Source organism: Myripristis murdjan, chromosome 13 (genome assembly GCF_902150065.1).
Source record: "Myripristis murdjan chromosome 13, fMyrMur1.1, whole genome shotgun sequence".
Lineage (NCBI taxonomy): Eukaryota > Metazoa > Chordata > Actinopteri > Holocentriformes > Holocentridae > Myripristis > Myripristis murdjan.
The window spans coordinates 26,521,208-26,544,438 of NC_043992.1; the positions used below are offsets into that span (position 1 = coordinate 26,521,208).

At 42.1% G+C, this 23,231-nt stretch overlaps 3 protein-coding genes across 3 annotated transcripts; 2 read left to right on the forward strand and 1 right to left on the reverse strand.

Moving 5' to 3' along the window:
* The first annotated feature begins 909 nt into the window (after nt 1-909).
* slc46a1 (solute carrier family 46 member 1) lies at nt 910-8,361 on the forward strand. Its single transcript, XM_030066212.1, has 6 exons — nt 910-1,482; nt 1,919-2,310; nt 2,904-3,382; nt 5,311-5,394; nt 5,758-5,914; nt 6,755-8,361. Exons 1-6 carry the CDS (start codon nt 1,174-1,176, stop codon nt 6,807-6,809), a joined length of 1,476 nt encoding a protein of 491 aa, XP_029922072.1. The 5' UTR covers nt 910-1,173; the 3' UTR covers nt 6,810-8,361.
* On the reverse strand, nt 8,295-15,764 carry sarm1 (sterile alpha and TIR motif containing 1). The gene is made up of 8 exons (XM_030066210.1): nt 15,097-15,764; nt 13,702-14,320; nt 13,361-13,573; nt 13,166-13,257; nt 12,739-13,065; nt 11,731-11,920; nt 10,141-10,262; nt 8,295-9,824 (listed from the first exon to the last, which is right to left on the reverse strand). The coding sequence occupies exons 1-8, from the start codon at nt 15,555-15,557 to the stop codon at nt 9,707-9,709; spliced, it is 2,142 nt and encodes a 713-aa protein (XP_029922070.1). The 5' UTR covers nt 15,558-15,764; the 3' UTR covers nt 8,295-9,706.
* Nucleotides 15,765-16,034: 270 nt separating this feature from the next.
* vtna (vitronectin a) lies at nt 16,035-22,358 on the forward strand. Its single transcript, XM_030066211.1, has 9 exons — nt 16,035-16,382; nt 18,286-18,468; nt 18,813-18,932; nt 19,048-19,509; nt 19,821-19,960; nt 20,071-20,227; nt 20,793-20,945; nt 21,044-21,580; nt 22,064-22,358. The coding sequence occupies exons 2-9, from the start codon at nt 18,411-18,413 to the stop codon at nt 22,180-22,182; spliced, it is 1,746 nt and encodes a 581-aa protein (XP_029922071.1). The 5' UTR covers nt 16,035-16,382; nt 18,286-18,410; the 3' UTR covers nt 22,183-22,358.
* Nucleotides 22,359-23,231: the final 873 nt, after the last annotated feature.

Below are 23,231 nucleotides of genomic sequence, written 5' to 3' on the forward strand. Positions count from 1 at the left end.
AGGAACTTTAAATGCTTCAGGATACCAAAACATTTTGGACAATTCCATGCTCCCAACCTTGTGGGAACAGTTTGGAGCGGGCCCCTTCCTCTTCCAACATGACTGTGCACCAGTGCACAAAGCAAGGTCCATAAAGACATGGATGACAGAGTCTGGTGTGGATGAACTTGACTGGCCTGCACAGAGTCCTGACCTGAACCCGATAGAACACCTTTGGGATGAATTAGAGCGGAGACTGAGAGCCAGGCCTTCTCGACCAACATCAGTGTGTGACCTCACCAATGCGCTTTTGGAAGAATGGTCAAAAATTCCTATAAACACTCTCCTCAACCTTGTGGACAGTCTTCCCAGAAGAGTTGAAGCTGTAATAGCTGCAAAAGGTGGACCGACATCATATTGAACTCTATGGGTTAGGAATGGGATGGCACTTCAGTTCATAGTATGAGTAAAGGCAGGTGAGCGAATACTTTTGGTAATATAGTGTAGATAGATAGATAGATAGATAGATAGATAGATAGATAGATAGATAGATAGATAGATAGATAGATAGATAAAATTTTATTCATACCTGAAGTATCCAGTAGCTCATTCAAGACAAGAGGTATTGAGATAGACACAGGATAAAATAAGTTTTTATCCTGTGCTATTGGCAGTAAATTCTGCTGTTCATGCCTGATCTTTGACTTTCCAGTCTCTGTAGTAGCAGCATGCCAAATAAAAACGTTTTCCTGTTTTCCTGTAATTAATTGTTTTAGCCTAATTGTTGCTTTATTACTGTGAAAGTACAAAGGTGCAGTTCACGGCTTCGTCCACATGGGGCCGCTGTATTCAAGCTAATGCGACTGTTGAACAGATTCAATTCAACTGTTTACTACGGATCCCCATTGGGGTCAGCTGAGAAAAGTAAAATGCTGTTTCCACATTCAGCTGCTGAAGTCACATTACTCTCAGGAAAAGAAACTAGCAAGCTGAGAGTTTCCGTAGAGAATAAATACACAGTCAGATGACCCAGTGGCTGATGGCATGGGTGTCGCATTTCATTTGAGAAAACCTTTCTCCAGTTTGACGTGTTACGCTACCGGTTTGCGTGTTTTTTTGTTAACCTGTAAACACAAGTTAGCGTGTTTAAGTTAGTTAAGTTAGTGTGCAGCGGTTAATGTTTCCCAGCTCGACATGGACGAGCCGGACACCGCTGCCATCCTCCCCGGCGACGTGCTGTCGACCCCAGAGGAAGACATGTCGCCGAGCGGTTCGCTCGACCACATAGAGGAGACCGGCAGGAAAACATGTCGGTGTGTCCGGCCGCCGTTTGCCTGCCCTCTGTCCGTGTCGGTGGAGCCGGTGATGTTCCTCTCCATGTTTTCTCTGGCCCTGCAGGCACCCCTGGCCACCCAGTACCTGTGGGACCGCATCAGTGAGGACCTGGGCTACAACGGCACCAGGGGGGAGGGCTGCGGCGGAGCCCCCGACCCGCTGCAACAGGTCTGCCTTATATTAGAAACCACTAGGGACACTTTTCCACCATGTCCCTTTACAAGTAACCTAGTGTTGGCCACAGCTGGGGAGTAACTGCTGTGATTGCTCAAGGGCACTTAGGCAGGAAGCTGTTAACGTTACAGCTTCACAAGATTATAACTGATAGTTGTACTGTAGCTTTCAATCAGTGCATTCATGTGTGTCATACAGAAATTGGAAGTAAAATATTCAATTGCTGTAAGGTCTTTGGAGACAGTGTTGTCGCTTTTTACCATAAGAGAGCAGGCTGCACAGAGATGTGGTTTGGGGTTTGGTAACTCTGTACAGTGCTATAGTGCTGGGACTGAGCATTTCCATGTCGTGATATACTAATGTTATACAACTCTGAAGTTAGTGTCAGAGTATCTAGATTGTCACTCAACCAAATCTCTAATGTTTTCAGGAAGTGCAAACCTTGACAGCCCACTGGAACCTGTACATCAGCCTCGGGGGCTTCGCTGTGAGTCTGTTTGTGGTGACGCTGCTGGGTTCATGGAGTGACCTTGCAGGCCGCAGGCCGATCCTCATCATCTCCAATCTGGGCATGGCCGTCCAGGCCGTGGTTTACCTCGTGGTGATGTATCTGAAGCTGCCTGTGGGCCTCTTCTTAATGGGCAGGCTGCTCAGCGGCCTCTCAGGGGACTTCAATGCCATCCTGGCCGGCTGCTTTGCCTACGTGGCTGACACCAGCGACAGGAGGTCACGCACCTTCAGGGTGGCAGTGCTGGAGGCCTGTCTGGGCGTCTCAGGCATGCTGGCCAGCATCATTGGAGGGCAGTGGCGGCGGGCACAAGGGTATTGAATGGTTATTGTTTTGTTGTTACAATACTGCTGTTTGTGTTATTCATATATGTGCACTTCTGCCAAATTAAAACAAAGGTATTAGTGTAGAATTACTATCTATAACCTCGTCAGTCCCTCCAGTCCTATCCATGGGTTTGTAAGTACAATCCACACTACATGGCTGAGCTTGTTCTGCCCCACAGAACTTTATTTTAAATTCTAGTTTAAATGCTAGTTTCAAAAATATCAACTATGTCCTGATGAATTACAGGGAAATATGTATACAATGATGTATAAGACATCAATATATTTTCTATTTGATGTCATTCTTATGCCATGAACTAATGGCATCTTGGGTTTGAATGTTTCACTCAGTAAAAGCTTCAGTGAAGTGGAACCAGCAGGTACAGAGTATATATGTGGCATTATTGTGCAATATAGAAAAAAAATTCTAACTTTGAAGCTACTTAAGGGGAACTTTAAGGGAAAACCTGAGTTCAAGACATTAATTGTTATGCCATTAAGTCATTTATTGTTCCTATGTCATTAAGTCGTTAGTGATGGTCATCTCTGTTATTGGTTATTAATTTTACTTATGTATGCAGGTACATCAACCCTTTCTGGCTGGTCCTGGCTACCAACCTGGCTGCGGCTCTGTACGTTTACCTGTTTGTCCCAGAGTCTGTTGTCCCAGACCCCAGCGCCAAGCTGCTCACCACTCGCCACCACCGGGCCATCTGGAGCCTCTACTCGAAAGGGAGCATCACCGGTGAGGGTGGTGGAAATTATCAGCGGTGCAAGCTGTGGCTCTACACGTTGTGCTTCTTTTTGGTGGTGATGGTGCACTTTGGCAGCCGGGAGCTGTATGTGCTGTATGAGCTGAGTGAACCGCTGTGCTGGGGGCCGGAGCTTATTGGCTATGGCTCGGCGGCTCAGCACCTGGCCTACCTGACCAGTTTGCTGGGGCTGAGGATCATGCAGGTGTGCCTGGAGGACTCCTGGGTGGCGCTCGTCAGCCTGGCCTCCAACATAGCTGGACTGGTGGTCATCTCTATAGCTAACACCACCGCGCTCATGTTCACAGGTGAGAACTGATCTACACAAGTTTAGTCCACACTTTATTTGGATTCACTTTTGGAATTGGATTTACAATTGGTTGATTAATTAATTAATTCTGTCTTTATGGAAATTAACTCAGATTTCTTGTGGTTAAAAGCCTTTCACAAGCAATTAAGAATGTTAGCTGTTCTTGAAGCATGATTAAATCTATCTGATCAATCAAATTGACTTTGACTATCCCCAACACTAACCCAACAGAATCCTTTTAAATATAACTTTGATAAAACTTTACATGCACTTGTCTTTTCACTTTCTTCCTTTTTTTTAAAAATTTCCCTCTCATACTGTTTTCAGAAGGTTTGCTTGTTTGTGTCACAGGTCACAATGATCTTACATTATCTTGCCAGCGCTGTTATCATAACTACGGCTCAGCAAGCGACACAGTGAATATGTGTGATAGAACATTATCTCCACCTCTGAAAATGGAGGTTAATGTTTGTTGTATTTACAGCAGTCAAGCCAGGGCAAAGGTTTCACCATGAGCTTGTGATAAAAACAGGAAGAGAAAGTATTGTTTCATGAGGGAAGTTTTGAGATTCATTGTCTACTTTAAAACTAATTCCTTGGAACTGACCTTGATAATAATAGTATAACTCCCATGTCCCCACTTATACATGCGCATTTAATTTGTGTCTATGCAAGAGCAGCTGAATATTTGATCAAATGTTACTCTGTGATGTGATTTGTTTCTTTACTGTTTCTTGCCTTAAGAAGTAAGAACTTGCATTAGAGAGTTACTCTTGGAGTAACTTGTCACCTCCTGCCAAAATATGCCTTAGAATTAGGGCTTGTGATGTGTGTGGCTGATGTTTGTTTTACAATGCCAAGTTGGCAGTGTTAATCTCTTTAATGTTCAGGATTCTTTGCATTTTTTAAAGTTACCAGCAAATTGTGGGCCCAATAGAAGGGACTCATTTTCCATTCTTATATTGACAGCCTGTCAGTTTTTTAGTTGATTACGACACTTAATTAACTCTTGATGCATGTGGAGGTCCTGCTCCTGGCTGTGTCTCTGGCCCTTTTATTGCCAATTTAGCTGCTCAGGATCTCCAGCAAAGTTCTTGGCTCGTCCTCAGTCTAGGTTAAAGGAGACAAAAGGTGACTGAGCTGGTGCCATCAGGGCCCTGAGGATGTGGAGGGCCCCGTCTGCCGAGCTATATTAGCGTTATCCATTAACTGGATGGTTTGGCTTATACTTCATTTTCTGTTCCTTAATACTGTTTAATGTTATTGTTGCATGTGTGACTGTACATTACCCAGAATGCAAAAAACACCACCAAAAAAAACAAAAACTAGATGTAGCCTCCCTTCCATGTCAGCTCCCTTAAGTATTTTATCTATCACAGCCTCTGTCAATGATTACAAGTAGTCACACAAAAAATTTTACTACGCAATGTGAGAAAATTCTCCGATAGAAAAACAGTTTAATGTGTTTATGTAATCTCGTAACCAGCTGTTATTAGATTCAACACAAATATCTGTTTCCAACCAGTTTGAATCATGTGCTAGTTAATATATTTAATGTGTTTCTTACATTGCACAATTAAATTTTACAACTAGTTATTATTGCAAAAGCTCCAAAACACAGAGAAAAAGTAGTTTTGACCCAGATTGAGAGATCCATCATTTGAGTGACATCTGTCATTACCGAATGTCTGATAGCAAAAATTATTTGGTATCTTGGTTGAGAATTTTTTTTTTTTTTTTACAGACTGAATCCTGTATATTTTAGATGTATATATATGTATGTATGTGTGTATATTTAAATGTGTGAAAAATGAAAACCTGGAATATGGAACATATTGCAGTTGCAACAGAGCTTGTACTTGTAGAATTAGAGGGTCTGGTATATGTCCAAAGTTAAAATTGTGTGACTGTTTTGACTCTCAACAGGCTATGGTGTGTGTTTCCTCTTCATGGCTGCAACCCCGGTGCTCAGGTCAAAGCTGTCCAAGTTGGTGGGCTCATCAGAGCAAGGTCAGTCACTGATCGACCCTGTAAGGCCGTCTGAGCGTAAAACATAATTTCACCTGCCGAGTATACAAGATAAAGGTATTTTCAAAGAGATCTGAAACACAACAAAGTGCAGTGAGTTAAGGGATGTGTGCACTTTCACTGAGCTACTTTGTGTTGCATTTTTGTGCTATTTTTAATCCTACCATGTGACCATGACACATCTAAAAATGTGTTTGCTCAGTGTGTGATTTTGTGTATTTGTTGAATGAATAGGTGAAGCAAAACTGGGTCAGCTTCTTGCACATTGTGCCTACTCCCAAGAGATATAGCTGGTGCATCGCAGGTATTATACATAATTTGTGTTTTTGGGCTTTTTTTTCTCAGGTGCTCTGTTTGCTTCTGTTGCCTGTGTCGAGGGCTTATGCTCTCTGGTGGGTAGTAGCCTCTTCAACTCCCTTTACCCAGCCACCCTGCACTTCATGAAGGGCTTCCCCTTCCTTTTTGCTGCCATCATCCTCTTCATCCCTGCAGGAATAATTGGGTGAGTCAGGCCTCGCCTTGTCACTGCTCCAGTGCTTACCCATAAAGCAGAGTAAAGTCACTTGTAATGTTGTTTATTGTAGCGATGTGGTGTGGTTCAAAAAGCCACAGACTCTCACCAGCGTAGTTCCTTTTAAATCTGTAAAATGAGCAAGAAAGACCAGCAGTAGAACAGAAAGTTACAACTATTTACATGTGTATGTATTTATTCCTCAATTCTGTGGCATTTCATCCAGCCACTGTTACAGCTGTGACATTAATACTGTTTTTTGAATCATCTTCAGTGCCCTGCAGAATGCTTTATTATGTATTAATAATTTTAATCATGTTATGGCTACAATCAGCAGTGACAACCTTGAAAAAACAACTTGTTTGAGCCTGTAGTGACCACAGAGTTAGCTGCTAATCTTTACCTAATACAGAACAATGTTTGTTTTTTGTTGATTTTAGCAGTAAACATGGGTTGTGTCCTCACAGTATGGAAGAATGATAAATGCAGAATCAGACTTATTCAGCTCAAAACACATGGTTTCTCCTCTCTTCCCTGGGGTGTGAAAACAGGATGCATCACCAGAGGCAGGCGCTCTTGCTCTGCTGTGGCTGCTAATGTTAAGATAGCACTTCCTGAAATGGAACTAATTCAGTTTTTACTAGACAGGATGTGTTTGGAGGGACGTGCCAGTTTTTGGTGCCAAGGTTGTTTTTTTTTTGTTTGTTTGTTTTTATTTCCGCCAGCCAAAGCTTTCAATGTGCATTGTTAAGGATGAGTTGTTTTGTTTGTTTTTTTTTGTTGTTTTTTTTTTTTACATGCAAGCACTTAATTTTACATGTTTTTGTGTAGGACGGTGGAATGCCAAGACAAGAGGAGAGACAACAGAGATTCAACAGCATCCTGACAGAAGGCAAGGAGGAGAGACAAGGCTTATCACTCGCTCAGAGCTCATCTTGGTGTCAACCTGTGAGGTTAGCACCTCTCAAAGACACACATGCAGTGTGTCTGTCTGTGATGCCAAGAGAACCACAGTGATGGGGCAGCTGACTACTATTAGCTAGGACAGAAATGCAATTCTTCCATCAGTCACACCAAAGTGATCAAAACCAAGAATCAGCTCCATGGCTGACCAAACTGAAACGATTCCTCCCTGTGATAATGATTCCTCCCTGTGACAAAGCAAGCTTTGTCAAAGATTGCTGGAATTAAAACATTATAGTGTTCAGGAAGCTGCCGCACGCTGCCAAAAGCCTTTGAATGTGCCAGATGCAAAATGGATACTAAAAGGGATTCTTTCTTCATACATATCTCCTTTGCAAATAGCATTTATTAGGTATTAATATTGAACTTGATTTGCAAAGGTGATAAGTGTGTAGAATAAAAAAAAAATTAAGTCATAGCTAATTGTGAGCAGACACACCAAGACGTTTTTACACAGAAGTAACTGATTTTAAGGAGGTACAGTGCACTGTGGGAAGCTCTGTGCTACTACTTATTAAAAATGTATTACTTTGAGATATTGACATTGCTGAAACACTGGAAAACAATTTTTCAAAGCAGGACTCAGCTGTTTGTGGAAAAGCAGCCTGAGCGTGATCATTTGAGACTAAACAAGTCAATGATTTGGTGAACAAGCAGAAAAAAATTCAAGTGTACTCTTCAAATATGAAAGTGAACACCAAACAATGCTGGTATGGGCTGGCAAGCAGATAGATCAGCCTATGCCGAACATGTCCAGGGGCCTTACCATAAATAAAACCCAGCAGAGCAGCAGTCAGGAGTGTGTAGCTGCACCCAGGGGTTATTGAGTTACACTTCTACCCTCCTCCATAAAACAGATAGCCATGACCAGATTCCCTTTAGAGTCTTTCTTTCACACACAGACAACAGTGGAGAGCCCCAGAGCACAACAGACACACAGGGGTCAGGCCACAGACACATTCAGGGAACCAGAGCTGCCATAAACGCTTTAAAAGGCACAAAGGGAATGTAATATGTGCTGTGTCATAGTCTTTATGATGTTTAGCAAAACTGACTGAGCGTTGTCATAATAAATGGTACAATTACATCTATAGCCAATTGCAGCCAAAAATGATTTTAATTGTTTGTTGTTGTTGTTGTTGTTGTTGTTGTTGTTGTCGTCGTTGTTGTTTTTCAACTTCTCATGCCTCTCCTGTCCCCCTTCAAGAGCACTAGTGTTATCATTTTTTTTGAAAGACATTACTCCTCCTCCAAGCACATCACTGCATTGTCTTTACTGACACATTTATAGTTAATTCCCAAAATTAAGTCTAGAGTACAGCATATATCGTATGCACTGTAATGGGAAGTATACAGTTTAGTGTTATTGACATAATACACTCAATTCAGTGACGGTGAAATGACAGTCTTTACTTTTCCATGTTTATGTTTATTTTTATTTTTTATATTTTTTATAATGAAGGGACCAAAAAAAATAGTCTGACACTGGGAAAATGTTTCACATATCAGTATGGAAATCCTAGATGGGAGTATGCACACACATCTAAACCAAAGAGGGCAGGTACTGGGCTGAAAGCAAGCACTGCCCTGCAGTGTGTGAGCCATTTATTTGTTTATTTCACAAATAAAATCCTGCCTAATTACGTGAATTAAAAGTAAGGAAACCAAATATACACATTTACACAGTCCTTAATGAATGCTTTTCTAAGAGGTGAGCATTACAAGCAAACGATATTAAGGCAAGATCAAATCAAAACCCGGCAGAACAATCCCAGAAATCCCATTTTGCGCCTGTATGTGCCTTAGAGATACAACGCTGCATAACAAGCATGTCATTCCAAGCTACAATATCATGTTGTTGAACAATAAACATGTCCTGTACAACCTTGATGACAAAGTAAGATGCTGTCTTTCTTATTTTCTGTGGAGGCATTGCTGGTTTTCTTTTTCTATGGAGCTGTTTCTATCAAATACAGTCAGGTTACAAGGAGAGGTTTTCCACTGTCAAGCAGCCAAGCAATTACTCAACAAACACTTTTGGGAAGGGAAAGTCACCAGTGTTCGTCTTACCTAAACTAAAGTATTACAGCATGTTGTGACGGCACATTACGAGACATTCTGGGAAACAAATGGAATCAGTTTCAAGATGCTATTAATGCAGATTTACATGGATACTGCAAGTTAAATTACATCTCTTCACAACACTAAGTATTTCCTCTATCCATTTTCTCATCAGCGACAGTCTTTTGATACTGCACAGGTAGTTTTCTTAGCCTAAAACATACTGAGGTGCACTCTTTACATCTGTATTCAGATAAATTTAGGAGCGGGGTTATTTCGAGCAGAGTGCTGTGGACAGAAATGACATTAATATCCGAGACCTATTTTGGCCCCACAAAAATATGAGGCAAATAAAACCGATAACCACACAAAACTTAAGAAGACTGTACGCAAGTGGATACTTCAGAGATTGCTATTGATCATTTTGCTGGGTGCCCATGAAGGCTAATATATCACAGTTATTTTCCTGAGAAAAAGACAGAAGGCATTTACCTGATAACATATAGAGGAGTATGATACTGCAATTAAGGGACAGGGTTAATTAATATATATAATCTGTAATCTCCAGCTATTATTTATCATTTGATTTACTTTTTTTTTTTTGCATGAGTACCAGTGTCTTTAGCATATAATCTACCCAGAACTGATCAAATTGGTCTTCACATGCATTAGGGCAAAGTAAAGAAGGTCATGGTTAGTATAGACCTTGCTGTATTTGGCATCATTGGTGTTGATTAAATAGCTGAGTTCAAGCTGAGTTTATTTCTGTTTAGTTTTGGGGCCTTTGGAGCCTTCTGGGCCGTCTAGCAGGTCTTGGTTTCCTTTCAGAAAGCGCAGGATCTTCTCAATTGTGGCCTCCTGATACTCATGGGACCATCTGTGACAAGAGAAAGAAACAGGGATTTGATGATGTGCATTACAAGCAGACCAGTGGTCTACTAAGTGGAATTTTACACATGGACACATACAACAAAAACTGATATATTATTAATACTGATTCATCAATTATTCAAGGATACACATGGAGCTGTAAAATATTAAAGATGTTGATGTTAACAGAGAATCCTAACACAGAAAAACTCTGTTAAAACTTAATAAAAAATAATTTCTTCACCTTTTGAGTTATGTAATACTTTACACATCCTTACACATCCTAGATCTAGTAAATCTCTCTATAAAAATCAGTAACTCACTTTATGCCGTTGAAGTTGAGAATAGATCTCATGTCCTCCGGCAGAGACATGGGGTCAGGCCACGCAAAATTATCTGTGACAGGAACAATGTTCTTCTTGCCATTCAAGGCTGTGGCTATCTCCTGCAAAAGTAGGAAGGAATCCTCTCAGTCACTACAACACTGAAACACAGCATCTAGAGGTGTAAGACGACAGGTAATAAAAATACAAACAGGTGAGAAATGGTTTTATGTACTCTGATCTCTTGGTCTAGGGTTTGACCTCTGGATTATGGCATGTAAATGTGAGCCAGGAGTGACAGGGTTGCATAAAGCACTGTAAATCTCAGGCTGCAGTCTTTTGGCCATTCTGCAGTCTAGCCTTTTCCTACAACACAGTGACATCTGACTAGCCAAGTCAGTGCCGTCATTTACAGGCGCATTATGTGATTTACGGCATTAATCGACCTCTAGTGGTGACAAAGTAATTGCAGCAGCCATGAATTTATGACAGCAGCACTGACTGGTCTCTGATACAGGTTAGTGTAGCCTGCAGTGGACAGCAATATAAAACTGTCACAACAGAGTGCGTAAGCAAGCTGCATGGAGTATTTTACTGAAATGAAGCCCTGCATGGTGACTCTTCAGCATGCCAAATCGTCTACTATTTGCTTATGATCCATGAAATACCTAACGTCTTTCTCTACACTGCATGTATTGTTTGTCGATAAACAGACAATTTTTGGATTTCCAGAGCCTTTAAAGGTATCTGGTAAAACATTATATCATCTCATAGTTTGCCAGCTTTGATGAAATTCAACAGGAATATTTTATTATAACTACTGAAGCGTCAAATGGTACCTTGCTGGGAACCATAAGGAAGACACCAAAGTTGAAGTTTGTGTGATGAAAGCTATTTTTAGATCATTGCTCCACAGTAGTTGTGATAAAAGAGAGCATGTGAGAAAAACAGTCCAAAAACTAGTCCAACATGAAAGCTGGAAGTTGCAAATGTTTAGTCACAAAAATAGCAACAACTGGGGCCAAAATCAGACGTTATCTGCCAATTTTACCGATAAAATATATCGGTATACAAAAAAAGACAGTAGATATTGCAGTAAGATCCATTTAAGATTGCTTAAAACCTGTTATTATTAAATATTTTGTCTTGCAGATTCCACTGTTGACAATATTTTTTATATAGCGCATGAGTTGGCAGAGTAGTGTCACAGCTGAACAGGTGGTGATACAGATTGTGTTTGTTTTTCAGTTGTATAACATAAAAGTCTCCAGTGCATATTTCAATTACAACCATGTGATTAGCAACTTTGATGATTCCTTCACCACAAATTTGTGTTTATATGCATTAAAAAAAATATCAGCCACTATTTCATTATCAGCTGTTTTTTACTCCCACATATTAACATCAGTATCAGCCGCAAAAATATCTGTTCCGCTCTGTTAACAACAGTGTGTGGTTTCCAGGTATCCAGAGTGTCCCTAGATGAGGGAATGTGGTTTAATGGGGCGCTGAGGCGGAATGGTTACACATATTCAGGCCTGAAATTTCAACATGTATTCCCTCAGATATAGAAAATGAAACAAGTCTGACCTTGTGCACCCAGTCCTTCATGGCAGTGTCGCCCATGCACTTGTCGAGCGCATTGGCAGAAAGGACCAGGATGAAGTTACGTGCCCGCTGTACACTTTGAATCAGCTTATCTTCAAATTTGCCAGCTTCCAGTTTCTCCACATCTATGAAGACACTGAAGCCTCGAACTTGCAGATGCACCTTCAGGAGGCTTCGGTGGAGAGAGTGAGAAAAAGTAAGTGACAAATTTAAATTTAGTACAGGTATGGACAAGGGAAGGAACAACTACACAATCCATTTCTTTAAACATATACTATTTATATGTGTGGTATTTTTATTCAAAATCTATAGTACCTATAAAATTAGGCAAAATTTTGGTGATGGAAAATCGGGCAAAGGGGGTCCCAAAGGTCGCAAAGGCGTCCCTTGGCCGCTCACCTCAAGATATCTGAATGAAAATGGGTTCTATGGGCGCCTACGGGTCTCCACTTTGCAGACATGCCCACCTTATCCTAGTCCAATGCAATTTATTTCAAAAACTATGCAGTTTTTTGTGTGCAGTGTTAATTAATTATTAACACTGCACACAATTAATTATGGTGTTCCTCAATGCCTTGGTGTCTCAGTGTCATATTATGTAATTACATTTTTAACCAAATCTGTGTAACAAATGGTATCAACCCAAAAACTGCTGCAACAGTTTGTGAAACATAACTGAGTATGGGAATGGCTATCATATAGTTCCATTATAATGTTCTAATAATGTGGTTTTATCTCCCTCTGAACATCCCTATCCCCAATTAAAATGGGTCTAAAAAGGGTGGGGTTTGGATAAGAGGATAATTTAAAAAAACAATACATATCAAGCTGGCACCCGAGTATTGTGATAGTATCGGAATATGTATATCATCCCAGCCCAACTTTTTTGCCTATCTTTTTATGTCCCTGTGCTGCATAGTTTCACCCTTCCTCCTGACAGACTTCTTTCTCTCCCTTCCTTATTGCTTCTTATCCTGCCTCAGCTCTGACCTGGCCAGCTGGGAACCTGTCGTCCGGCGGTAGCTGATGAACACGTCGGGCCCTGGAGGCTGGGAGTCCGTGAGGCAGGGCTTGAAGGGTCTGCGGTTGGCAGCCAGGATCTTGGCCCGGTGGACGCCATTCCCTATGAGGCAGTCATACTGGAGCTGCTGGTCAGTTAGAGTCTGGATGCTATTGCGATCCACTCCTGATTGGACCAGGCCATAGGTATACTGGCGGAAACGTGGGTCCAGCTCAGCTAGCCAGTCAGCCATATTGTTTGGGTCACATGTGGAGTAGTTGGCGTAGGTCTTCAACACACGCAGGTCTCTTAGGAACCTGGAGGACAGGACAAAATGGAGGTAATGTTTAACAATGAATGAACTAGGTTTAACTTTAACTGCTTGCATCCTCAAATTGAAAGCTTTTTAACACTTACCTCTTGCGCGTGAGGCCTGTGGTCATGCCCAGGTCAGTGCTCAGATCCTGGTCTGTGATGTTCAGCAGGAGGTCTCCGTCCACCTGTAGCTCCTATATTATAAACACAGTTAAAAGATATATAGTATATTTCATCATTAATTAATTTCATCATTAAGTTCTCTATCAAGCAATTAAACTCTTTGATATTACACACCTGGAAACGGTCACAGTAGGCACTAAAGCCAATCTGCTGGAGCCACGTCTGCACTTCACAGCTCTTCCAGTTGGGCACAGATGACAAGATTCGTCTTGGCACTTCCTCCCCCATCATCCCCAGTGCCCGCTTGGCAAGGGAACAAGCTGTGCCATTACTGGAGTACATGACGATTCTTTTGAGGCTCTCCACTGCTCCAATCTCTTGAAATATCTTGGAAGGACAACAAATGACAATTGATTTATTTCAGCTCATGAAGACCTTGAGACTTAGCCTCAATGAAAACCACTAGTTATATCGCTCAAACTTGGGGCTATCTGGAAGGCATACAATGGCAGTACCTTGGTATTGCGCTGGCGGGACTTGATGCTAGTCTCAACACAAAGGTAGAAGGCGGCAATGCATTTCCCTTCCAGTCTTGTTCCATCCAGCAACGGCAAGAGATGCTGAAGATCCGCTGCTGTCCTCCCTTGCATGGAATCGGCACTGTCCAATAAGCTCCGGGCAAAGTCATCCGGGTCCAGAGATGCAATGAATGGCTCTACCAACTCCAAGGTCCCAGATTTCACCACCTCTTTCTCAATTTCTCGATTAGCAGCTAACACAGCGACAGCCAGGCATGCATGGAAGCGAATGAGCTCGTCCTCTTTAGAAAAAGCCAGTGGGAAAAGCCACTCTGCTGCTTGTTTCTCAATCATCAGTCGCTGGCAGCGGTGGCCTCCATACATGGCACAGTTGGCTAGGGCCACAGCGCAGTGGCGCAACACGGTGGGGTCTGTTCCTCGGCACCAGAAGAGGAGGGCGTCCAGGGCACCGTCGGTTATGAGTTGGACTGATGTCTCCTCTGTGTGTTTGAACATATGTTCCAGGATCCCTGAGACACTGCGAGCCAGCTGGGCGTCTTCCTGCTCTTTGGTTAGGTTAAGGATGACCCCCAGCCCCATGCGTGCAACGTAGTCTCTGCCAATAGAAGCATATAGAACATATGGTGAGGAAGTTCAGTTCACATAATCTACTATTTAAAATTATGTTAATTCAAGTCTGAACCCTGAACTCTAAACCTAAAACCAACCCTGCCTGTGTTGGAGTTCAACCAATACTCATTAACATTGACACTTACGAGATTATTATCAAGTAGATAGATAGATAGATAGATAGATAGATAGATAGATAGATAGATTTTATTTTTCAGAGAAAAAACAGCTAAAATGAAGATGGCGTGATTTTGGATGAGGTCTGTACCAAATAAACATATTTTCTGTGCAGGTGCAAAATATTGAAATAAATAATTATATGCAGCTCCTGCTATTTTGGCATTGCACCTGGCCATATTGTGATTTTGATAATATTTTGACTGATTGTTAAGTCATGTGTTGTGTGAGTGTGTGTAGTAGTAGTAGTAGTAGTAGTAGTGGTAGTGGTGGTAGTAGTAGTAGTAACAGTCGTGTTAGTAGTAGAAAGAGAAAAGGTATTAAACTTTTCCATGTTCAAGTTGACCTTCATTCAGATCCCCATTTGAACTGATTTTGCCCTTTGCTATATAAAGATAATTTGGATCATTAATTTTGTGTGTATTAATTATTTAGATGTCATTCTTGAACACTAACAGATAAACTCAAAGTGGTGAGATTAAAAACACAGGCAGTGGGTCCCCTCAGACCACTTGTGTTTTAAAATCACTGGCCTACAGTATCTCTTGAAAACCCCCTAAGCTAGTATTCAGTGTGCATGCTGACCTGTTCTCTGACACCAGTATCTGCTCCAGCAGCTTGGCTGACTCGTATGTGATCTCCACAGCAGGTGTGTTCAGCAACTGCAGGAGCAGCTCCAGGCCTCCATCCAGCCTGATCCTGTTGCAGATTTCCTCGGCCACCTGACGCCCCACGGTGGGCAAAACCCAGGCCTCCTCCACCAACTGGAAGGTCTCCGCAATGGCCCTGCGGGTCTCATCTAGATCATTAGTGTCTTTGGCTGACTTGAGTGTCTTGATGGCGGAGCGCAGGGCAGGGAGGGAGCTCTCCAAGACGGCCTGTGCGTCAGCGCTGATGCCCGGAGACACGGCTCTGGGGTCCGCGGAGCCGCTCCTGCGGCTCTGGAGCCGGCTCACATAATCTGGGACGGTGAGTCTGTCTGAGCTGAACATGATGGAGAAGTGTCGGTAGAGCCTCCACAATAAAAGAGTCAATGAAAAGAGCATCTACCGACTAGCTCAGACCAGGCCGACCAGACTGGATGCTGCGGTGTGTTTTGTTTACAAGGGCCTCCACTCTAAGTCTGTAATGTTATCGCCTGCCTACTGTGCAAACACGATTACTGCCTTCTTCCGCTGCGTCAAACAGGCCTCCAGCTGGATTCCCTGTTGTAAATCAGAAGTGACAGCCTTCAAAATTGCATCACCTCACCCTGATGTCATTGGAAATAAGCGGATGAAGGCTCACACATGTCATCAGCCCTACCAGTGCCGCCTTGCCTTTCCTCTGCCTTTCTTTTGTCTCTCGTAACAAAGCCCGTCAGAGATGACTCACAAACAACTCACCGGAATCTTAAAGACCGGGACACATTCTTTTTGCGGTGTCTTTAAAGAGATACCGGCTCACCACTGCGTCTCGGCTCGACCCCAAACTAGCACATAGCCAATAACTGTATGGAAAAAGAGTGAAATAACAGACAACAGTTGTCTGTCTCTCTACCCGCGGAGGTTATCCAGACAAAGAAGGCCCGTTGTTCGCACATTCCGCCCTAAATAGCTTTTTCCCACCGCTTCCGACGCACAACATCCCAGGAAAAATATGATTTCGATGCTCCCAACAGACCTCTTGCCTCACATCCTTTGGTCAGCATCTTCGAGGTGCATCTTCGAGGTTTGGACCGCCCACCGGCTTCAGTGAGGGAGGAAACCTCCCCCTCTGCTGACCCACTGCATCAGCACACTCATCCCCAGAGAGCTGTGTGTGAAGAGCCGGCCCCCTTGTGGAGATACAAGAGATAAACCACATGAGATAAACCCATGAGCGAGACCACTGTAGACACACACACACACACACACACACACACACACACACACACACACACACACACACACACACACACACACACATACACACACACACACACACACACACACACACAAGCACAAAATGCCAGGTATTTATTGGAGATAGTGTGGTAACAACAGTAATATAATAGAAAATTGTCTGGAAGATGGAATGCCAGTGATAAAGAAATACCTGGTAAGATGCCTATTTAGAGCCTCACATGGAAAGCAAAATATTGTAATTAGTCAGTTAATTACCAAACAATAAGGCGGTGACAAACAATAGGGACAACAGGAATTTGGTAAGTACTTGCAATGGAGCAAATTTCTAGATAACTGCTGTTTCTTACCAAGTTATTTCCTAGGAAACACCTGGCAGCCTGATTAATGGATGTTGAGGATCATAGTAGGTAGAAATAAACAACATACAAAATGTTAAGGGCTCTATAAACTCAGTGCTTAGTAGGCAGTCACAGACACAAAGTGAGTCCATATACGAGTATAGCCTAACAGAAATATCAAGCCAAATTAAACTGTAGTTGTAGCCTATAGCACATTTCATATATAAAAAGATATTATAAATTTAAGCTTAACACTCAGACAAAAATCAGTGTGTATCATTGTTCAGGTCATGTGGAGCTGCGTAGAGAGGCAGCAGAGCCTTTAAGTCAGCTCTACTGCTTACAAGAAGCCAGTGCACAGGTGTAATTTGTGATGCATTCAGTTTATTTTGTCCCATGCTGAATTAACTGCAGCTGCCCTGCTTTTTTCAGAGGAGGGCTTTATGCTGCAGTAGTCTAACCTATTTATAATAACCAGAAGTTTTTAAAAGGACATCCAGTTTAAAAAAAAAAAAATGTTTTAGCGATGATAGATTGTCAAAGGCTGTTTTCATATCCAGCAGCGCTAACACACTGAACCTGTTTGCACTCATATCAGCCCTGAGGTCATTAACCGTCTGGGCAAGTGCTGTTTTTGTTTTGTTGTTAGCAACTAGGGTGGAAGTTGTTGGCATTTGGTGACATTTGTTGAAAGTTAAATTGTTAAATGGCCAGATTGTTCTTTCCTAGCTGAGGTTTGATAATAGTTTGGGGAGGGTTGGGGGAAAAACACAATATTGCAAGGAGGTCTTAGTGATTTTCAGTACTTGATTATATAGGCAATAACACCGTATTCATAGAGGACCATATGAACTGGATCTGGGGGACAGGCAGCAGATTTGAACTGGTGTACAGGTGAGAGGAAAAAAGAACGCAGGTTTCTTATTAGGCCAAGATTTAACAAAGTTAAGGTTATGTTGTGTAGTTTTGAAAGATTGTGCGTTCCTTATATTTGACAGCAGAGGAAAAATGCACTGGAAACAAAATTGTTTGTTTCATGGATCAACAATAGGGGTGAGAGGAATCTGTTCATTATGTTTCATCAGCAGTCTTGGTGAGATGTGAGCGAGATCTCATGGCCAGTTTGTCGTGTAGATGCTCACCGTGTCCTCAGTTTTCACTAATCCATTTTCAGTCATTTTGTTATTTCCCGCCATGCTAAACTGTTTTAGGTGAACTACACAAAGCCACTCGTTTGCTCTGACATTTTCACTTTGGCCCCTCAGTGATGACACACAATCTAAATTCAGGTCAGGGCCTGTTCTTTAAAGAAGTGACCTTACAGAGGACAGAAAGGGCTTTCAGTCATAATAATGATAGACTCTCTTAGACTGCAAACAGGCTGTTCTGGTCCAATAAAAATGCAAGAAAATGATCAGAGGATAACAGTGTTGCAGTTTTCAAACTTCTGTTGTGTGTGAAATTGTGAAATTAACAATTTTCTATTGCCCCCCCCCCCACTCCCTCTCTCTCTCTCTCTCTCTCTCTCTCTCTGTTCTTTGCCTGAGCAGAAACAAGTTTGCAAAGTTTAAGTAAACATGGACGTTGGGTGAATGTCACATGTTTCCAGTGATTGGTAGCTCAAGATCCATCATTACTGTTGCACTCAGTTCACTCACACACCCACAGAGACACCATGAGGCTATGGGCCGTCCTACTGCTCGCTCTGCTAGCCACTGCATTTGCTGCAGAAGGTACGTGACATGTTAAAAATCCTTTTTACTGTTCAAGAAAGAAAACAATTCACAGTAAGTAAATACAAGGGTACAAAAAATATAGTTTTGCTGGTTGTAGATAATCTGTCTTAAGTATATTATGCATTATTTGGGGCAATTGAAGTAGTTCTTTTTAATATAATATATAACAATAATGTGCTCACCTTAAGATACTTATACTGTGGTGTACTGATTTAAAGATCCACATGAAGATATAGCCAGCAGTAAAAGCACCCATACACAAACTATTTCTTTTTGATTTCCATCACTAACAAAACTATAATTTGTTGATCACTATATCCAATCTTTGACTTCATCTCCAGAGTCCTGTATGGGCCGCTGTGAGAATGGCTTTGACTCCCAGAAGAACTGCCAGTGTGACTCCATGTGCAAGTATTACAAGAGCTGCTGCTATGATTATGAGGCCACCTGTCGCATGAATAGTAAGCTGCTTCTTAACTGGTGTTTTAGTAATCCACTCGGTCATGTTTTACCCAGTAGGAATAAAACTGAAGGAAACATGTTTAAGCCACTGATACTACCATACTTTCTCCTCAGCTCGCGGGGACACATTTGTTTTTGCAGAGGATGATGATGACTTTTTAGACAGCAGTCCCACGCCAGCCGCTGGACGTCAACTGAATGATGAGTCTCTGCCTGTTAGCCATCATCGGCCGACGCCCCCACACCTCTTCACTCCAATCTCTAGTTCTAAACCACGGAAACTACCGTCAACAACACCAGAAATCACCACAGCCACAGAGGCACCAGAGACCATCACTGAGACAGTCCCCGTTATGCAGATAACACCGACTGCAGAGAGTGCCACCAAAACACAAAAGGCCCCCATCTCACAGGACCCCATCAAAGTCCCAGTGACCCACGCGGCACCTGTCACAACCACAGCCCCGCCTACAACCACCACCACTGCAGCCCCTGACCCAGATGCAGAGACCTGCAGTGGGAGGCCTTTTGACTCTTTTATGCAGCTAAAGAATGGCTCTATCTATGCCTTTAGGGGTAAGTGATCACACGAAGAAAAAAAAAATAAATAAAAAAATAATATATATATATATATATATATAGATAGATAGATAGATAGATAGATAGATAGATAGATAGATAGATAGATAGACAGATAGATAGATAGATTTGGCATTTGACTAAGAGTAAACTTAGGGTTCCCCGATTGCTCTTATGTGGACTCAAAGCTTATGGCATTTGATGTGGTGGTACAGATTATACTTTATGATGTGGAGGATTGTTATGGCAGTATATGATCACTGTTGCAGGGAAATGTATCTTTAAAAGTACCACTGTGTGTGTCCTAGGGGAATACTTCTTTGAACTGGATCAGAAGTCAGTGCTTCCTGGTTACCCAAAGCTCATAAAGGATGTGTGGGGCATCAGCGGACCTATTGATGCCGCCTTCACACGTGTCAACTGCCAGGGCAAGACCTACATCTTTAAGGTGGGGGTGGTCTTCTTGTATGTATAAAATGTACACATGAACTGAAATTAATCAAACCATTTGGGTTCTTCTCTGCTCTGAATGCTTAAAATAATCAAAACTATCCACAGGGAAACAAGTACTGGAGGTTTGACAACGGTGTCCTGGATCCTGACTATCCCAGAGATATCACTGTGGGCTTTGACAATATTCCTGACCATCTGGACGCAGCTTTTGCCCTCCCTGCCCCAAATCACCATGGCAAAGAGAAGGTCTATTTTTTCAAAGGTACAGTCAGATATTGTGCTCAAAGTCACTGATTATCTATGCTAGGGGTCAGAAACCTTAGGCACCTTAGCTTAACCAATGGCACATTACCAAACAGTGTGCAAGAAAGGATTTGTTTTTGTTTTTGTTTTTGTTTTTGGAAATGTTGGAGTGCCTTTTCATCTGAACACCACATTAACCTGCCATCCTTAAACTGCCATTTCAAGGATGAGCCAGACAAGGGAAAATCCATCAAACGTGCCCACTACGATCGCTAATTGTCTTTACTGGTGAACCCTCAAAGTCTATTGTTGCTATGCATGTGGCCTGTAGCCTATGGATAGAATAAAATTACACATCTGTGGGAGATTTTTATTTTCATGTGGTTTAACATTAATGTCAAAATGGCATGCTGATTAACAAGAAATTTTAAAACAGGCAATTCATATCAAACAGGTTGCAGACCCCTGATCTATGTATATAGTCGTTATGTAACACTTGTGGATGTTTTGTACATTTGATGATGTGATCTGAGGTGATTTGCTTATGACAAGAGCTTTATTTGTAACATTTTTTTGGCTTCCAGGGGATCAGTATTACCTGTATGAGTTCTTGCACCAGCCTTCCCATGAGGAGTGCATCACCATTTCTGAGACATCTCCCTCCATGTTGTTCAGGCGCTACACCGACATGTACTACAACAACTACGAGCCCTTTTTCAGTGAGCTCTTTGCTGGCAGTGAGTTGGGAAAATATGAATCCCCTGTGTCTGTATGTGTTTTTGGGAGCGGGTTGAAAGTTGTCAATTGTGCACTGATCAGTTTTTATGTTCCTTAGTGCCACAGCATCATAGCGGCCACCACTTCATCAACAGGGATTGGAAGGGCATCAAGTCACCAGTGGATGCTGTCATGGCTGGAAGGATTTATGTTGGTCCCTGGAGCCCACCGCCAAGACGCAACGACTACCGCTTTGACCAGCAGTGGGGTCAACAACAAGGCCAACAGTGGAACCAGCAGTATGGACAACAGTGGGACCAACAGTACGGGCAACAGTGGGGCCGTCGCAGGCAAAGCCGTTCACCCTGGGAGCCCATGGCTGCCCAGGGTATGGCCATGGGCCAGGGCTTTGCTGAGAGAGGGATGGAAATGGGGCTGAGGCTGGCGGAGAGGGGAATGGAAATGGAAGAAAGGCTTGGACGAGGGTGGGACAGACGATGGGATCAAGACTGGGATCAGGACAGACGGAGGGACGGGTACCGCCGCTACAACAATGGCAACTATGACTCCAGATACAACCAAAGAGATGACAGGGCCTACTGGGATTTTATCAGCAGGAGTCAGCCCCTACAGAGCGTCTACTTCTTTAAAGGAGGTAATACAAATATGAAAAGTTTAACTGGTTCCCTGGGAGAGGATTTTTGGCCATGAATGTTCCACATGTTGCATAACAAGTTCTTTTAAGCTTGCTGCTTGTGTGCTCTTGCAACAAGTTCTGCCTGTCCCATGCCATTGGATGTTTTGCCCAAGATAATAGTAGCTTGTGTATCAATGGTGTATTCTGGCATAAAGACAATGTTGACAATTGCAAGCTACAGTTTTTGTGAAGCTACTATGTTTATTTATCCAGAGGTTTGCGGGACATAATTGGAAGTCATCCAGTAAATCTGCTCGACTGAGTTGTTTTGGAAGCGGGGGCAGATGGGGTCTTAGATATACCTAAAATTTAAATGGCCATTATAAAATGATAATGCTAAAAAATACTTTAAAGCATCATAAAAAAGGTTTTATCCTTTAACTCTAGGATAGTTTTATGACATTTCATTGCTTATCCCACTGCTTATTTTCTGTTTTCCAGATAAGTACTACAGAGTGGATTTGAGGACCAAGAGGGTTGACCCTGCCGTTCCCCCATATCCCAGATCAATTGCCAAATACTGGCTCGGCTGCTCAGACACCACTGGGGCAGAGAAGTAGTGGTTTCATCCCTCAATACTCACTAATGTTTGAAATGTGTTCATACGACATCAGGCAGTGTAAATCTGTGATTATGTGTAGTTTTATCTGTTTTCTGAGTCTGGACTATATGAACTGTGTGTGCAGGAGAACATTCTTTCTCAATTAAACAGACTGTACAATAGTGACTATTTAAAGTGCGTCAGTATCTTCCTAATTGCAACACACAGTACCTACTCATCAACTGCAGCCCCTATTGGAGATCAATAAAGGTCCACCCACTGCTGCACAAACAGTGCATGCATGGCCTCATCGTGACCAAAGTTCAACCAGCGGATTTTCAAACCTCTCTGGACTTGTTTCATCTGTGTTTGCTGTCAGTTCACCTGCTTTACTATCAAACACAGCAAGAAATATTTTTGTGGGGAACGCATGCATGTCTTGTCAAGAGCTTAATTTTCTTTGTGTGTGTATGTGTGTGTGTGTGTGTGTGTGTGTGTGTGTGTGTGTGTGCATTTTTTGATTGTTTGTTTGTTTGTTTGTTTGTTTGTTTTACAGTGAGTTATTTCTGTGGTGCCATAGATAATTACTAATATGGAAGTAACAAATTGCATTAATTAAGTGGCTTTTTTGTGGTTTTAATCAGTATTTTTACTTCAAATATTTTTAGTATTTTTCTCCATTTGAAATCACGTCCATCCACACCCTGAATTGCATGGGAACGATCACTTACAACAGTTCTCTGTTCTACAAAGTAACTCAGTGATTTTTAAATTTGATGCTTTTTTATACTTAACTAATTTTTCACACAGGTACTTTGACTTATAATTAAAATTCAAGCAAGGTAGTAGTGCATCTACTGCAGTAGGATGTAAAAGTACTGTTGTGACCTGTGGGTAATTATAAATTTATTTGGGACACACAGACACAGTGTATCACTGTTGTCAGATAAACCATGCAGCCATACAATTCATCACAAGACTGAAGAAGGGAATGCCTGTTTTCTCTCTGAAACCACATATATACTTGAACTTGATGATAACATTGAACCAGGTTTCACAGACCAAAGG

Excerpts from the sequence above, each read along its gene's own strand:
- sarm1 (XM_030066210.1), bottom strand. The coding sequence starts at position 15,557 with ATGCTCTTTTCATTGACTCTTTTATTGTGGAGGCTCTACCGACACTTC. Across the intron at positions 14,321-15,096 it reads ATACTGGTGTCAGAGAACAG|AGACTACGTTGCACGCATGG; the intron begins GTCAGCATGCAC and ends TTCTATTGGCAG. Across the intron at positions 9,825-10,140 it reads CTCAACTTCAACGGCATAAA|ATGGTCCCATGAGTATCAGG; the intron begins GTGAGTTACTGA and ends CTCTTGTCACAG.
- slc46a1 (XM_030066212.1), top strand. The coding sequence starts at position 1,174 with ATGGACGAGCCGGACACCGCTGCCATCCTCCCCGGCGACGTGCTGTCG. Across the intron at positions 3,383-5,310 it reads CACCGCGCTCATGTTCACAG|GCTATGGTGTGTGTTTCCTC; the intron begins GTGAGAACTGAT and ends GACTCTCAACAG. Across the intron at positions 5,915-6,754 it reads ATCCCTGCAGGAATAATTGG|GACGGTGGAATGCCAAGACA; the intron begins GTGAGTCAGGCC and ends GTTTTTGTGTAG.
- vtna (XM_030066211.1), top strand. The coding sequence starts at position 18,411 with ATGAGGCTATGGGCCGTCCTACTGCTCGCTCTGCTAGCCACTGCATTT. Across the intron at positions 18,933-19,047 it reads GGCCACCTGTCGCATGAATA|CTCGCGGGGACACATTTGTT; the intron begins GTAAGCTGCTTC and ends CTTTCTCCTCAG. Across the intron at positions 21,581-22,063 it reads CGTCTACTTCTTTAAAGGAG|ATAAGTACTACAGAGTGGAT; the intron begins GTAATACAAATA and ends TCTGTTTTCCAG.